This window comes from Andrographis paniculata, unplaced genomic scaffold (genome assembly GCF_009805555.1).
Source record: "Andrographis paniculata isolate CXL003 unplaced genomic scaffold, ASM980555v1 Contig34END, whole genome shotgun sequence".
In the NCBI taxonomy this organism is placed as follows: Eukaryota; Viridiplantae; Streptophyta; class Magnoliopsida; order Lamiales; family Acanthaceae; genus Andrographis; species Andrographis paniculata.
Window position 1 is genome coordinate 2795318 of NW_026137567.1, and position 18584 is coordinate 2813901.

The following is an 18584-nucleotide window of genomic DNA, read 5'->3' on the forward strand; positions in this document are numbered from 1 at the left end:
TTACCATTATAAATTGCCTACACCCCACCTCTTGGTTAGGCATTAGTACCCTTGCGCACCTTTCTTCCATTATTCTCCGTGGTGCTGCTGATGCTGGTTGCAGGTGCCATTGATCCGAGCGATATCTTGTCTCTTCCTGGTATATCTGGTGCCCTATCTATCTATCGTCTACCGTTGGATTCTCACTTGATGTTCTTCCTTCATCTGATTGTTGATAAGATGAGAAGATTGAATGGCATGCCAAGTGTTCGACAAAATGTGCACATGAAACGGAATTGATATCACGCCCATTTTGATTATTATTTTCTTCGCTGTGTTATGTTCACTTTGCTTAAGTCGAGTTTTCTGTTCTCTAACAAAGGCTGCTTCTTATATATATATATATGTTTGTGTGTGTGTGTGTGTGTCTGATTCATAGGGTCCGGAATTCAATTCTGCGTTTTCGTCAATAACTGGAAATGGAGTCACGGTGAATATCAAGATTAATTGATATTGAGAAGAAAGGGTTCTAGGCTTGTCCAGGTTGAGGTGGGGTTTTAGGATCTAAAGATTGAATTGGAAACCTAGAAATAGGATTCGGTGTAGAAAACATAGCGTAGAATCTGAATTTAATCGCATATAAACTAAATATTTATCATGATGTTTAGATTTGATTTGTGGAACTAAACCCTAATTGAGATAGCTTCCTTTGGAATTTGAAATCACTCAAACCGGTTTAAGTTTTGGTTAATTCTTGCCCTTTTTGCAATCATTCAATCCATCTTTTGCATCAATTGTCTGTATGTTTTCTTCTTAAAGTCCCATGGACTACATTGGCCTAGATTTCAAGCCCCATTGGTACTTAGTACTTACATAGCTAGTTACAAAACTGGGAATGCCCAAAAAAACTTAACCAGGGCTGGAATTGCTTGCCATATTAATTAAGCAGATGATTTGAAATTATTTGAATTTTGCATAATATGAACTTAGTTGTTAGAGGAACTATTTAGGCAGATGTTGTGACTCAAGGTAAAATACGAAATAGGATATAAATTCATAGGTTGGGAACAGGAGGGTGTGCCGATTAAAATCAGAATATTTGGTGCTTTTGCCTTTCCTTCTACTGGCCATTGACATTTCAGAATGAGCTTGATGTTCTTTGATATATTTTCAATTTTATGGTACTAATTGATGAGTAGTAATTAACATTTTGTTCCTGTCAGGTGTGTGATTGTCATCACTAGGATGACAACTGGTTCTGCAGACGAGAAAGTTCTTAGCTACAATGATGTAGTTCTCAGGCGATCGGATCTTGACATTCTTAGTGGTCCATTTTTTCTGAATGATCGCATCATCGAATTCTATTTCAGTTATCTCACATCCTGTCATCCTTCAGAAGACATCCTCCTTGTGCCTCCTTCAATCACATTCTGGATAAAAGAGTGCCCTGATACCGAAAGCCTAAAAGAGTTTGTCGAACCCCTTCATCTATCTCAAAGGAAATTAATAATCTTCCCCATCAATGACAATGCTGATGTGACTATGGCTGAAGGTGGGAGTCACTGGAGTTTACTTGCGTACGAAAAAAATGCTAATTTGTTTGTTCATCACGACAGCAGTCAAGGAGGAGGCGTCAATGGCTCACACGCCAAAAGGGTGTATAGATCTGTCACTTGTTTTGTAGCATCTGATGCTACCTATGTTGAATGCTTTGATTCGCCAAAGCAAGTAAACGGCTATGATTGTGGGCTATATGTTACTGCCATTGCAAGAGCAATTTGTGAGTGGTTCGCGTGCGGAAGACCAAAGGATGAACAGAAGTTGTGGTTCACTTCCATTAAGGAGCAGGTAACTCCATCCCTTGTGTCTAAGATGCGCAGCGACATCTTGGAATTAATACGTAGTTTAATGGCCACGCCATGAATTAATTGTGCTTATGCGCAGAGAGTTCTTTCATGGCATGGCAGCTAAACTTGTATGTATATTTGACATCTCATTTATCAGAACTGAATTATGCATTTCATAAGATTAGACCTACATTTTATTTTGTGAACTTTGGTCTGCTAGCTACACACAGTCTAAAACTAAATGTTACCAAGTATGAAATAGGATTATAGTAAAAGGGGTTTGAGCATAATTTTAAATTTCTAATTTAGACTTGTCTAAGTTAAAATACTATATAAAATTTAAAGTTATACAATTCCAATTTAGAAGCTTAAAATTATGGTGCTTGCATATTCATATAGAGTCAAAACCACAGTTCTCTTGCCGTATTCATCTAGATTTTCCTTGACTTACTAATTCTTAATCATTGCTTTCGATTATATTTTGAAGGCCATCACTCGAATTTGTGCTATTTCGTTTATATTGATTTTGATGTTCAACATTCACTCAATCATCATGCAAACGTTGATTTTGTAAGTGTTCTTGCTTAATGTGTATAGTTGACACTAGATAGACATGTATTTCTTTTGTAGTGAATGACGTTATATGATGAATAGGTACTCTTCTAGACCACTATATAAGATATCAAACCTATGTAATTCACAATCGTCATACTCAAAAGTAATCGTTAGATAAGTTTCAAGTTCTAAATATGGATTTGAATTTTCCCAAATGTTTTTGTAATTTTGTATCATCATAATTGTAAAAGTGTGAAATGATACCATCATACCAACACTATGATTATCACTAGAATTAGCATATTGACTCACACTAGTTCTATATAAGTTGTATTATTACCATGTTGACTCCTAGGGTTTGTTTGGTTCAAATGAGGGGAGGGGTAGGGAGATGAGCCATTTTAACGGAAGGGAAGAGAAGAGAAGAGACAAAATGTTAAACTTACAACAGTGTGTTTAGTTCATAATTTCATAGGTAAGGGAGTGAAGGGGAAGGACAGAAAAATAAAATAATTTTATTATCTTTCCCTTACAATATATAAATAAAGAAAAACAAATGTTGAATAACTTATTAATAAAATAAATTACATAATTAACTGTTGAAGGAACCAAACATTGTATACATAATGGCCAACTTGCGAGCTTCATGTTGACATTCAATAATCACTCGAAGTTTGTTTGGATTGTTCATAAAAAAACAATATAGTTCAGTCCAATATGCTCTGTCAACACCACATTTTTTAATAAAAAATCCTAGGTTTTCTTTAATATATTTTTTGAAAGTACACATAATTTGTTGTTCACTTTCTTTTTCATTGTTGCATTACCATGTTCTATTGCTCCTATGACTTCTTTCAATCCGCCTCCAACTTCCTCGATTTTATTAACCTTTTTTTTTTTAGCTTCATTTGTTTCTTATTTTATTTTCACTAGTTCCTCCGTGAGAGGAATTTTGTGTATTGCTTTTATGAGCTGATAAATTATTTATATCATCATTATAAAAGTCATTGAAAGTATTACTGTGATCTAAAGTCAATTGTCCCCACATTCAATATTTGACTAGTTTCAATACTTTTCTAGTTGTTCAATCATTACCATAAAGTATCACTATATTTTTTTTATATTTTGGAGAAGGAACTTTTTCTTTTCTTTTCATAATTTAGAAAATGAAAATTTATTCAAATACTCAAATACGCATGTTTAGGTTTTGACTGCGTCACGTCAACCCCTAACTAGTAAAAAGGATTTTGTCCGTATTGAAGACGTGGACAATCTTATATCTCGAAATGAGATGATTTTCATAATAATGATAATTTGAATGACTTATTTTAATGAGATATGAATAATTTATCAACTCGTGATAACAACACACAAGATTCCTTCCATAGATAAGTTAATAATAAAGGTTAATGAAATTGATAAAATCAAAAAAATTTTGGAAAAAGTGACAAAAACAATAGAACATGGTAATGCGAACAAAGAATTATGTGCTCTTTCTAGAAAATAAACATGTAATTTGATTAAGAAATATGGATTTGAAGCAACATAGTGGGTTCAAATATATTGTTTTCTTCTAAACAATTCAGACCAATTTTGACTGGTTATTGAATGTCTACTAGAAGTTTGCAGGTTTGTCATTATGTATATAGTGTTTGGTTATTCTAATACTTAATTATGTAGTTTTTACTTCATTACTTTTATTTATATAGTTTGATGGACATATAAATATGGTCAATATTACCGGAAGGATTTCTCTTTTGATAATAGGTATTGTAACTAGTATTATTGTGAATAGTTTAATAGATATTTTCTTTTATGGTTCATATTCCGAATTAAGTTTATTTCTGTAGTAATAGGATGGATTAAGTTGTAGATATGAAAGCGTAGGAACTCAATAGGATTCACTTCTTTGTCTGATTCAACGGAAAAAGGCCCGTGTTTATGTTCGATGCGTGGTTGAAAGTTGTAATTAGAAAATCAATACTTTGAAGTTAAACGATCATTCGACATTTCAAATCAGAACCTATAAGTCAAAGCATGATTGTATGTGTGATCTGAATGTCAAGAATGTGAAGTTTTTATGGTTTGCAAAAAATACGAATCGTTGTTTCAATCACACCCTTCGAAAGGATTTAGAGTAAATGTCTATGAAGATATCATATGCAATGTATTATATTAACAAGGCATATATGACAAAGAATAAAACACTTAAAGCAATTTATAGTGATGCAAATGAGCAATATAAGAAGTTATGGGATTATTCTCAAGCATTGCGGCAATTGAATCCGGGATCACGTGTCTTGATAGAGTTGGAAGGTGAGTTTATGAATGGATGACGAAGATTTAGCAAATATTATATATGTTTGAAGTTGTTCGTTCTTGGATTTCAGTATGGTTGTCGACCTGTGATTGGGGTTGATGGATGTCATCTGAAGGGTCCATTTCAAGGTATACTGCTAACTGCGATTGTAATTGATCATAATAATGAATTATTTCCCTTGGCCTATGATATTGTTGGGAGTGAGACACGTGAGACATGTAATGATTTTTTATGCTGCTGAAAGATGATTAAATATAGAGCGTGACGAGTCATATACCTTCATAGTGTTGGTTCAAATGACTTGCATAGAAACGACTTATTTGGATGACAACAAATGCAACCATTGTTCCTGCGTTTGAGGATGTTATAAAAGGGAGTCAAGAGTTGGATGGAAGATGTATGGATTAGTTTGCCAACAAACTGCCTTTGCAATGGTCGAGGTCATATTTTGCCATTTTTTCAAAGTGTGATATGATTTTGAACAATTTGTGTGATTCTTTCAACAATATTATATTAGATGCAAGAGAAATGCCAAGTATTGCCTATGTTAGAGTGGATTATGAGGCATTTGTTGTTTCGACTTGCAAAGCGAAGAGACATGACACTTCGAAAATATGAGAATATACATTATTGTTCTAAAATAGTGAAGATCATAGAAAAAATATTCGCAAAGCTTCATCTTGTGTACCAATTAAAACTGATGTTGGACCTATGAGGTCGATTGTTCTGATGGAAGCATGTTTATAGTTGACATTTTGAAGAAGTCGTGTGGTTGTAGAAAATAATACTTATGTGAGGTTCTTTGTCTTCATGGAATGACTGTCATATGTAGGTAACAACTAGACCGAATGCACTTTCTTGACGAAGTATATAGTTCGAACTTTTTAAAGGTCTCAACACTATATACTTCATCAACAAAGTCCGTTGGATCTAACTGATGTCCACAGATGACACTTATTCCATGGAAACAAGGAATTTCATATAAATTCCAGTTTCTACACCCTCATGACTTCTTCAAAATATCAACTATAAACCTTTTTCCCATCGGAACAATCGACCTCGTAGGTCCAATCATCAGCTTTAACTGGTACACAAGATAAAGTTTTACGAATAATTTTTTCCATGATCTTCACTATTTTAGGGCAATACTGCATATTCTCCCATTTTCGAAGTGTCATGTCCTTTCGTTTTGCAAATCGTGACAACAAGTACCTCATAATCCACTCCAACATAGACAATATTTGGCATTTCTCTTGCATATAAGATAATACTGTTGAAAGATTCACACAAATTTTTCAAAATCATATCACACTTTGAAAAAGTGGCAACATGTGACCTCGATCATTTGAAGGCGGTTTGTCCCAAGCTAATCCATTCAACTCTTAAATATTCTTCATAGCATCCTCGAACGCGGAAACAGTGGTTGCATTTGTTGTCATCCAAATAAGTCATTTGTTGCAAGTCTCTTGAACCCAACACTTTTTATATTACCATAAAGATGCCGCACACAATCTTTTTTTCGATCCGGGAAAAATCTTTACCATAGCAGACACAAGACCTTTTTATTTGTCTGATATGAAGGTATATGACTCGTCACCTCTATAATGAAATCATCTTTCAGCAGCATAAACAACCACTCACATGTCTCACTCCCAACAACAATATAGACCAAAAGGAAATAATTCATTATTAGGATCAATTGCAATCGTAGTTAGTAGTATATCTTGACATGGACCCTTCCGATGACATCCATAAACCTCATTCACAAGTCGACAACCGGACTGAAATCCAAGAACGAGCGACTTTAACATATATAATATTTCCTAAATCGTCGTCGTCTATTCATAGAGTTACCTTCCAACTCCATCAGGACATTTGATCATGGATTCGATTGCCGTAAAGCTTCAGCATAATCCTATAACTTCTCATATTGCTCCTTCGCATCACCATCAATTGCTTTAAGTGCTCTATTCTTTTCCTTATATGCTTGTTGATATGATATTTTGAATATGATATCTTCAGAGACATCCACTTTAAATTCTTTCACACGTCACAAAGAGTCTGATCGAAACAATGATTCGTATTTTTTGGCAAGCCATGAAGACTTGACATTCAAATCACACTTAAAGTCATGCTTTGACTGATAGGTTTTGATTTGAAATGTTGAATGATCGTTTACCTTCAAAGCACTGATTTTCTAATTACAACTTTCAACCGTGCATCGAACATAAATTCTTCTTTTATCATTTTTAACTAACTTTAATGTCCCCATAGTTCTGATAACATGATTTTGAATGGCCTCTTTAAACTTTTTTTTTGAACTAAAGATCATCCTAAATGCAATGATGGATTGTACTTGGTAGATGAATCATAAACGGTTTTATAATCCATGTGTTCTGTAAGCGATCCCGCAATGCTTATGAGATATTTTTCTTGTGAATTACCCAAAGACATCTTATCGTCAGAAATTTGACATACCACAATACATTGATCTTCATTCATCTAATCATCGTTTATCATATTCTCGTATAAAAAATGATCCATCAAATTATCTTTTATATCATCTTCTTCCATCAAATAATCAAAATCCTCAAACTCTGATTTTTCTCCTCTCATATCCTTATATCCTCCTCTTTATATCCTACTGTCGGCCGAGTAAACTCTCGATAAAAAATGGGTGAAAATTGTCCTACTTGTTCGGGAGCGTGACATTGCTCAACAACGATCATATTAGGGAATTGTTGTTAGGGTTGGAGCTCATCAGCCTCATGTTCCTGCTGATCTTGAACTTCCCTTCCTGCTCATCAACTATAGTTAATGTATACTTGCTATTAGTAGTGCAAGAATGTAAAAAAATGGCCCCAAGGATAAATGTTAATAAGATCAAACACATTAGAAGCATAAGAAATACTATTATTAAAAGAAGGCTTGTGAAACTTGGAAGTACTACAAACATCACAATGAGTATAAGGAAATTTAGTAAAATGCATAGGTATGTGTTGCATAACATTCCAAGATTGGTGACCTAATTTTTCATGCCATAGCAAAATATGATGTAAACAGGGTAAACAGTAGAACACATAACCTGAAGTGATAACCTGGTATAAAAAATATATAGATTATGATGAAACTTGGCATGCAAAAGGATGAAGTTAATTTTAAGGTCCTGCAATTCATAAAATGAGGCATCAAATTTACCCATGCAACTAAGATCAATAACTAATTTGTTGATAGACACAAGATTTAGAAAAAAAACTAGGAATGTAAAGCACATTATGGAGAGTGATGCTGGACTTGTTAACAAGTCCAGAATAAGTAAGAGAGTAAAGAGTTCCATCGGGAAGATGAATACTCGAGGTAGAGAGTAGAGGTTTAGGATTAACTATTAAGGATAACGATGAATATAAAGTGTAGGAGGCTCTTGTATCAAGGATCCATAGAGTGTTAGAATGCTTATGAGAACTATGAGAACTACTTGAGTAGCCAAAAGCTCATGCAGCATAATCAACATGAGATGAGGTTGATGAGAGCGTTACCTTCTTGAATATGTCTTCAAACTTGGCTTTAGTTACAAAGGGAGAAAGCTCAGAAGATCTATTTTCTCCTCTAGAGATTGAGTCAAGAACAGTAGAAACAATATTTTTTCCTTTCTTTTTTATCGAGTAAATCTTTATACCACTTAGGCTCACCATGTAACTTAAAGCATGTTTCTTTGGTATGCCCAGACCTTTACAATAGGCACAAATAGCATTAGATGGCTTCTTCTTAGAGAACTTCGGAGGCACAAACCGTAAAGGAACAGCGAGAACAGATAAAGCCATATTAAAAAAAAAGTAATCAAGTTGGATTGAAGAACATCACTTTGTGAGTCAACACTGCATAGCATCCCATACACCACACTCACAGGAGGTAGAAGATCAATCATAAGTATTTGGTTGTAGACATGCTCATAAGAAGAGTTTAATCACATCAACAGTTGAACTAATAACATTCATTCATCTTCATTCTTCAGTATTTGTAGAATGGGATTTTCACAAGTAGGGAACAATTGTAAAGTACGAAAATCAATCTAAAGAGATTTCAAGGAACCAAAGTACTCTGTGGCAGTGGTTAACAATTTTCTTCTTAAGCACAAACAATTGTGGTCCACTTACTCGGCCAAATCGATCTTCAAGCTCATGAGCTCAGGAGGTGTGAACAAAGGATCGAGCAATTTCAAGAATGATAGAGTTCTTAATCCACATAAGAACTACTTTGTACCAATAACGATATTTTGGATCAGACACCAAATGAGGAGAAATAGAACTATCAATGAATCATTCTTTGAATTTGTAGTTCAAAGCTTCTTCCAATGCAATTTTCCAAAAAATCCGTACTCAGTTGAACAATAACAAGGGCCAAATCAGGATGATCTTCTGCCAAAATTTGAAATTCCTCACGAATGAGAGCAATGGTTGTGGTCATTCTACAAGCAAAATCGGTTGGAAAAGGGGTTTGAACGGTGGAATCAATCAACAACTTTCAATTATCATAATCGACTTGCTTTGATACCATGTAAGTACACCAACAAACTAGAGAGAGAAAGAGGAAACTACACCCATAAGCTCAACGGAATATTTTTTATATTAAAGAAGAATTACAATATAGTACATTAAATACAATAATAGAAAATAGAAAGAAGAAAGAAGAAGTGTATACATGATTTGAAGACTTAGGAAATGACTTTGTACACTAAACTAATGAAAGGAATAGACATACTAAAAAACTATTTTACATTTAGAAGTGCTAGAGAGGGTGATTCCAAAGGGGTTTTTGGAGAGGATGGGGGGACAAGCCGGATATCGTTGGGATGGGTGTAGCAGCGCCAAATCCCTGCTCACCCGAGCTTACGTCTGCCAAGGTGGTGTTGGTGCCGCAGAAGGGAGGACCAATACTTGAACATCCGCGTGGTGGGCGGGAATTGGGGGTGACAGTGGAGGTGTGGTGGAGAGATGAGGATGGAGAATTTGAGAGGTGTGTGGCGGAGATTCGGGACCCCAAGCGAGCTAGGATCTTACTGCACCGCCGTCTCTCCCACCAGGGCATACAACAACCTATGTCTACTACCTCTGCAGACCCACCGTGAAGCTCAATTTCGCGGACCAAATCTTCACCTCCGGCGTCACGGATATCTCTCTAGCGTCCTATCCGGTAGAAGGCGATTGAAGTGGGTTCCCACGGCGATGCCCTCCATAGCACCTATAAGCCGCGGTCAGTGGACCATGGTGGAGTTGTGACATCCATCAAGCCCCCGACTAGCTCCATGAAGGGGTCGACATCAAAATAATATCAAGGTTTGTGATACTTTTGGAGTTGGGCCGTTGTTAGGCCAACTCCTGTGTATGAATAAACTGGTGCTAGGTCATCTGAGATTGCATAAAAATTAAATGAATTGAATAGACTACTCATGTCAACAATGTCCACATTTATTTTTGGAAGCCCCACTGAAAAAATTCTAAAATTAAGCGTTCTTGCCCCATAATAATTTGAGGGGTAACTCCCTAGAAAGCCTATCAGGGTGCACGTGAGTGAGGCAGAAACGCGCTAAAAGGACTCGTGTTGACATTTGAGGTCAGTCTAATCATTACACAAGTTTGGTAGAAAAATTGTCACACACTAAATAATTTAATCATTCTTTTTAGAAAAAAGGGATTGAACCAATTACAATAAATATGTCTGCTAATGTGTTGTATCTAATAATTTTTAGTTCTAGAATAATACTCCCTCCTTCAGCTAGTTTACATATACCTTTTGCGTAATTGTACTTATCATTAAAAATATCTATATATTTGTATAGTTTTTATCCAAATGTTATTATATTTGTATTATAAGACACTAATAGACATATTTTTGTACATTTCTCTTAATTTGTAGTTACTACGTTTTGATATAATAATTAATATTACTTTCTTCATTTAATTATGTTCTCATTTTCTCTAATATAATTAGAATGAAATATTAAATATTGTACTTTGGTAAAACGATATTAGTTGTTTGGTATAGTAAAGCAATTTAAGCTATAGATGCACGTAAAGTAAATAGGATAATATAATTAAAATGAAATATTAAATATTGTGCGTTGGTCAGACGATATTAGTTGTTTGGTATATACTCATATAAAACAAAAACACCGTAATTGGACTTCATATGTCATTTATGAATTTGGTATAAACTAATTGTTAATATATAACTGTTGACTATATAATTGAAAAATTATCATTTGACTGGTGGAATAAATTTACTTTGCCGTGTAAAAATGATGTAATTATAATTTAAAATATGCTAAGAAAATAAGAAATTCATAACAAATTAATTTACAGGCACTTGTTTCTAAAACCCTCATTTTTCATAGGAGAACAACAACAAAAACTGCACAAGATTAGCACTTGATTTACTAACTCTTTCTAAGGTACTTGGACAACCACTAACAACTTGAAAACACACAAAATAATACTTATCAAAGGAAGTTAACAACATAAATAGTTGAAAACAGTCGTTAGAAACCACCACATAATAATTATCAAACCACTATATAATGATGAAAGAAAATGAGAACCAACATATAAATAAAAAAGAATGACTGAGGTATTTAATGAAACAATCGAACATGATTGAAAACTTAAAATCAACGGCTCAAATAATGTCGTACGAAGGAAGATGGGTCATAGACCGGACAACTTAAAATAGGCCAAGCTTATGGGTTATACATAAAAGGCTTGCAAGGGCTTGTCTAGGGGTGTGCATTCGGTCGGTTCGGTTCAAACTGAACTGAATTTTCAATCTTGATCGGTTTTTAGTTTATCAAAATTGAAATCGAAATCGAACCAAAGTTTTTCAAAATCAAATAAATCGGACCAAACTAGTTCGGTTTGGTTTGGTTTAAAACCGAAGAAACTGAACTTTTATTTATTAATATATATTTTTAATATATAATCAAATATAATAGTGAAAATTATAATGTATATTATTTATTAATATATAATTGATTATTATTTTTAAAAGTTCTATTTTTCGGTTAACCAAAATTAAAAATTGAAAATCATAACCGAACCGAACCAATTAACCGAACAATTCAAACCAAACAGTCCGAACAAAATTTTTTTTCGATTTTTTCAGTTTGAACCAACCAATGCTGACCCCCTGGGCTTATCAATTGATAACATGCTAGAAACCCAACTCAATGCTCTTTAATTTTAGTTGAGAGTTTACATTTTAGTTTGATCATTTTCCTATGTTTGGTACTGTCCTTATGTTTTGAAAGATTTTGACAATTTTTTTACTTTTGGATTTCGTATGATTTTTTTTTTTTTTGACATTTCTTTGTCCTTCTCAATTTAGAGCATGTTTAACGTTGGTTCTTACTACTTTTTTTGCAATTTACTCTATATATACTAGAACTTGGTGACACACGATGCTATACAGGCGTCATGTAATATAAAAAATGTTTGGAATAAGCAACAACACAAGGAAGATTCATATAAACACCAATATAAGACATAGAAGTGATTTATGTAATGTAACAAATGTTGGGAAATAAGCAACATCACAAAGAACATTCATATAAACACCAAGATAAAGCATACAAGGGATTCATCAATCAGCATAAGTGAAATTTTTCTTTCAATGAGTATGTTGACGTAGAACTATTAATATTAATCAACCTTATATAAAGAACAAAGGGTAAACTGTTTTTTTTAGTCCTGTAACAGGACCCTCTTATTATTTTAGTTTTGTAAGTGGAGCCTGTCGCAAACTAGTCCCATAAGTAAAAAATTTTTGTTGTTTTAGTCCTTCGACGCCGGAGATGCCCGCGTGGCTCGCCAGAGGTGACGTGTGGACACGTGGTTTTATTTATTTATTTCAATTTTTTTTTTATTTTTTCAAATTAAATCAAATTAAAAAATTAAAAATATATAAATAAAATTTAAAATAAATTAAAAATAAGTTTTAAAAAAAAATTTAAAAAAAAAAAAAAAAAATTCACGTGTCCGCTAGGTCAGCGCTAGGTGTCGCTGACCTGGCGGACACATCACTTCCGACGAGCCACGCGAGCGTCTCCGGCGCCGGAGGACTAAAACAGCGAAAATTTTTTACTTATGAAACTAGTTTGCGACAGGCTCCACTTACTGAACTAAAATGATAAAGAGGTTCATTTACGGGACTAAAAAAACAGTTTACCTTATAATAAATTGAATCCCGGACTAACCATTCTTCTTTGGATCTCATAATATTTCAATCCACGTGGAAAAAATCTCACGTTGAACTATGAAATCAAAAAGCAATAGCACATATCCAATAAGCAATATCCAATATGATTTTCAAATTTCTTTTCAACAAACAATCATTGATCTGAAGAGAATACAAAATCACACATGTCAAGTGACCAGATTAACCAAATATCCTCAAATGTCATTTCAAATAAAATTTCTTCAAAATTCCTAAACTCATACTTAGAATATAAATTAACGATTTTCTAAATTATAAACAATACAATCCAGTCCAGAATTAAAATAAACATCCAAACAATTTAAACGTTTTTAATTAGCAAAATTTTTTCAAATAACTCAATCTAGTTTCATGGAAATTCCTAAATTTATGCACAATATAAACCCATCATTAAAAATCATACATAATAGAGTCCAATACAAAATTAACAATAAGCATCCTAGCAATTCAACTTATTACAATCATCCAAAAGTTTTTCAGTGACTCACAATTGGCATATTTTTTACAATTAGTAGTTGATCTTTTTCGATAAGTAATAAGTATTTTCAAACCCGTCGAATAGTATACAGAGAAAAATGCAAAGAAATATAAGTACAATGAAACAAAAAAAAAAAAAAAAGAATCAATGGTAAAATTATCATAAGGCATAACAAGTAAATTATAGCTTGATAAGAGTTGTACGTTTCTTCTAGAATAAACCCATAACATTAACCGCCAACAAGAAAATAATAATAACAAGGGTAAACTGTTTTTTTAGTTCCGTAACTGGACCCTTATCATTTTAGTCCCGTAAGTGGAGCATGTCGCAAACTAGTCCCATAAGTGAAAAAATTTCGCTGTTTTAGTCCTCCGGCGCCGGAGATGCCCGCGTGGCTCGCCGGAGGTGACGTGTCCGCCAGGTGTCGTTGACCTGGCGGACACGTGAATTTTTTATTTTTTTAAAACTTATTTTTAATTTATTTTTAATTTTATTTCTATTTTTTTATTTTTTTTTTTAATTTGGTACAATTAAAAAAATTTAAAAAAATTAAAAAATAAAAATAAATACACGTGTCCGCCAGGTGTCGCTGACCTGGCGGGACACCTGGCGGACGCGTCACCTCCGGCGAGCCACGCGAACGTCTCTGGCGTCGGAGGACTAAAACAGTGAAAAATTTTCACTTATGGGACTAGTTTGCGACTGGCTCCACTTACATGACTAAAATGATAAAGAGGTCCAGTTACGGGACTAAAAAAACAGTTTACCTTAATAATAATAATAATAATAATAATAAAATCTCAACCTCTTCTATTAACACTATTTTTAACATCAATCAAGAAATCAATATAATCGATTAAGTACGATGACAAAGGATCGCCTGACCTTTTATTCCATTGTCATTGCTAGTCACTGAAAACAAAAGTATTCTGTATCAAGTTTTATCGAAATAAGCTTATCCTAAATTTATTTTCAATTAGACACCTATATGAGATTCCAAGAGCTGTTGTAGATTTCCGAGTTTCTACCAATTCTTTTGATCTTTTAGTAGCTCATTTTCTGGCATTGATTCAATGCTTGCCGTTTATGGCTTTCCTACTAATTTCTTTTCCCGTCATTATTTATCTAAGTAAAAAATAACAATAAAACGACTAAGACATTAAAAGTGTAAAAAACTCCGAAGTTGTAAGAGTGAGGTGAATAGCAAAGAGTCTTTGTATAAGGATTACATGTGTAGTAAAGTTACCAGCAACAATTCATTTTCCCAAGATGTCTTCGATTGTCGAAATTGTTCAACTCCTTGTTTATCTTATGTTTTAGTTTCACCTACAATGACATAAATGTGTTCCACATTTGGTTGTGTTATCACTTTTTTGTTACCTGAATTTTTTGTTTCTTACTTAAATCTTATATCTAACACATATGTATTTACAACAATTTTCATGTATACTGATTTGATTTACAACGGGAATTCAATTTCGATAAAATTAGGAGAAAGTCAAACATGGGCTTAAAAAAGGTTAGAGTGTGTTTGTTTGAGTGATTTGATTTAATTTCTACTGTTCGTAAATTTTTCTTATAAAAATATCAAACCGTACACCTATTTCTTTATTTTTTATACTAAATTAAAATTTAGTTTTATATTCAAAGTATTACATCAATTTTTATTTATATTACATCAAATATATATCAAGTTCAAAATTTTACTATTCAAATCAACTATTATTATAACGATGAAATTTTGATGCTTTGAATCGATGCATACCTAAAATAATTTCAATGGTCTAAATTGATTTTTGCAACCGATAATATCTCATCATTTTCATTGTACTTATGTAATTTTGCACTTCTGCTTCTTTGCAATATCAATAACAACTTCATCTACGTAGTTACAATATCTTTTATAGCACACCATATAATACTTATAAAACAACAACTTCTTGTGGAGATTCAAAATTTTCTCTCCACAAGTAACCAAATAGTAATAAAAACTAATTTTGTATAAATGATAATATCAAATAGTTATATTATAAAGCAAAAGGATCAACCATTGATAATGCTATAAGGTTAAAAGATTCAATGACAACCTAATTTAAATAGTTATAATATTTTCGATAGAAAAATATGTAAGACATATCCAAAAGAAAATGTCTTAGAGATCCATCAGATGTTGGAACGGTTCAAGTAAATCCACAGTCCACTGAAATTATGTATCACACCCAATCATTATTCAATTATATTTTTATGATTACGTAAAAAAACTACTTGCACGATAAAAAAAGAAGAATCCGATATATGATTAAGGCATACCACAAGATGTGTGAAATTAGTAATACAAAATACTTACATGGTAGCCATAAGATTCAATAACCAATTGCACAAGAAGATCAAAGCATTTACTCGATATAAAACAAGCATTAAATCAATCTAACAGTTCTTATATTTATGTCTTCTCTTCGGATGACTAATTGTTTCTCATTTTCGAAAGCCCCAACTTTAAGACGGCCTCAGCTTCCAAAGACTCCGGCAACCTTGCACTCTAGATTTTAGATCTACTCCGGAACAACCTTGAACATCCTTTATTCTCTTCTACCGACGATGGATAATTATGGACAAACTCTATTGGGGTGCAAACTCAATCCCATATTTAAAAAAAAAATTAAAAAAATATCCACCCCTTGTAAGTCTCACGTCTAACTCCGCTAATAGGTGACATTTTAGAGGAAATTAAAAAATAAATTCGTGTGAGATCGGCCTAAAGTGGAAAATATTATATTAATGTTGAATTGGGCCAGTCCCATCAACTTGCATTAAAGCCGGGTTCGAAAGAATAAGTTGGTGAAGTGGTGGAGTGGATTGGACAAAATTGGGCATTGATTGTGGGTAGAGGTCGGCACGGTTCGGTTATTTGCAAATATATAGGTATTTGATATCCGAACCGAACAAATACTCGAAGCCGCCGTATAACCGAAAATTTTGATTAACCTAAAATATTTGCAATATTTACAAATAACTGAAAAAATATATTTAAAAGTAATTAAAATTCTAATTAAATAAAAAAAAATATTTGCAAATATTTCAAATATCCGAACCGAAATTGAACCGAATATAATTATTAATATAAATTTTAAAATATAATAAGATAAATAGATAAATATATTTGTTTCAGTTAACCGAACCGAAAAATATAAAAAACCGAAACAACCGAATCGAACAAATATCAAATATGCAGTATTTGTATTCGAATCGATTTGCTCGATTAACCAAAAATTCGGTTCGGTTCATTTCGATTCAACAGTTTGGTTCGATTGTTTTGCCAACCCCCAATTGTGGGAAATTTGACTTTGTGATTGAAATCTGTAGAGGTGGTCGGTTGGACGGTGTTGGTCCTCACAATTTTGGTCAAACAACATATCCCTTTTTGATATGTGGTACAAGATAGGTTGATCGGTGTGAATACACCGGATGAGAGGCCATGATTGATATGGTCCTTTGTTTAAGGAGATATTGTTGGACTGCAAACTCATGTCTCACAATGAAAAATTAGAAGAAATACATACGCAATATAAGTTCCATACCTAATTCTACTAGTATGAGGTTTTCTTAAAGAAGTTCAAAAATAAACTTGTATGGACTTAGTCGAATACAAATAATATTATACTAATGTTGAGTTGTTTTTAGTTCAACCCAAATTCAGAATCCAATTTTTACCTTGACCCAACACGACACGGCCCGACCCAAAGACAAACACAACCCGTAATTGATTTATTCAATTCTCACCCAAATTGAAATTCAATATTATATTTATCGAGATTGATTTTATGCCCTTTTCTTCGCAATAAGGCTCAAATTTGTCTCTCCTTAGAGTTATTCCAAGTGTGTTCCAACTTCCTTGTCTATTGGATAAGTTAAGTTCGGTCCTTAAATTTATTGGTTTATCCATGTTTCTTTTTGCCTATAGAAGGGCGTGTTTGAACCGAGGGATGGTAGTGTGTGGCGGCTTTATGTCCGAATAACCTATCCTACCTCATTCTTCATAAAATTCGTTTCGAGAATCTTTGTGTGATTGATCTCGGTTCTGCCTTTATGATTCACTTTTATAGGATAATTTTAGAGTTTGGATTACTATGTGAAACCACGATTTCTTCTCCGTTTCTGGGTGTTTCCTCATATGACGATTTGGAGTTTGGCACAGAGTGGTTGTAATCTGAGCGGACGACTACTACCAAAAATTTTAGATACTCCCTCCGCTCACGTACAAAGTAAACATTTATTTTTGGCGCGGTGTTTAAAAAATAATAGTATTTTAATTATATTGGATAGTTAAAAGTAATGTAATGACATTTTTGCTCTTACTTTTTTTTTGTGTAAAATTAATAATGTAATGTAAAATAAGAATATTTTGTGGAAAAAATGTGAGGTATTTAATGAAACGTTTACTTTGTAATTGGAGTTCCAAAATAAAAATATGTATACTTTCTAGTTTGACGGAAGAAATACTTTATTTGGATTATAACACTAATTTTTTTGTTCCATTTGAATTAATATATTGATTCTTATTAATAAATTTTATCCGCTAACTTGCTACGAATCTATTTGTGAGAGTTATTTGATTGCAGGAACAACAAGTAATGATCGCATGGATTAGAATTCCCAACTAATCCAACTCTTCTAGTAAGACAACAACACAATTTTACTAGTATGACATGTCTGTCGAACCTAATTTATAGATTTATCCAGTGCGCACTTTCGCTCATTGTCCTTTCGATCTATCTTTGTGAAAGGGAATTATAAGAACAAATGGTCAGAACTTTATTCAAGAGGGTAACTGCAACAACAAAAGATGAAGAAGGGTAAAATAATTTTTTAAAGTGAAAAATTGTATAGATTGGTATATACACGTTTGATTTTATTTAAGATGGTGTAATTTAATAAGTAATAATAGTACATTATGATATTACTCTTCCCGTCTCATATAAAATTTGAATTTTTTCTATTTTGGTTAGTCTCACGTAATTTGTTTTTTTTTTAAAAAAAAGTATGATTATCCATTTTAATCACATTTATATTTTATAATTTATAATTTTATAATTTTAATTAAATTATTTATTAATTTTTAATTTTAATTTTAACCTATAAT

At 32.9% G+C, this 18584-nt stretch overlaps 1 protein-coding gene across 2 annotated transcripts; it reads left to right on the forward strand.

Moving 5' to 3' along the window:
- On the forward strand, positions 1 to 2005 carry LOC127248422 (NEDD8-specific protease 1). Of its 2 annotated transcripts, XM_051270743.1 has the most exons (3): positions 14 to 139; positions 419 to 528; positions 1203 to 2005. In XM_051270743.1, exon 3 carries the CDS (start codon positions 1225 to 1227, stop codon positions 1900 to 1902), a length of 678 nt encoding a protein of 225 aa, XP_051126700.1. In that variant the 5' UTR covers positions 14 to 139; positions 419 to 528; positions 1203 to 1224; the 3' UTR covers positions 1903 to 2005. The 2 variants fall into 2 exon arrangements, with proteins under 2 accessions (XP_051126699.1, XP_051126700.1); XM_051270742.1 differs by lacking the exon at positions 419 to 528 and having other exon boundaries at positions 1 to 139.
- The last annotated feature ends 16579 nt before the right edge of the window (positions 2006 to 18584 follow it).

Coding starts and splice junctions, on each gene's coding strand:
- LOC127248422 (XM_051270742.1), top strand. CDS start 1,225: ATGACAACTGGTTCTGCAGACGAGAAAGTTCTTAGCTACAATGATGTA.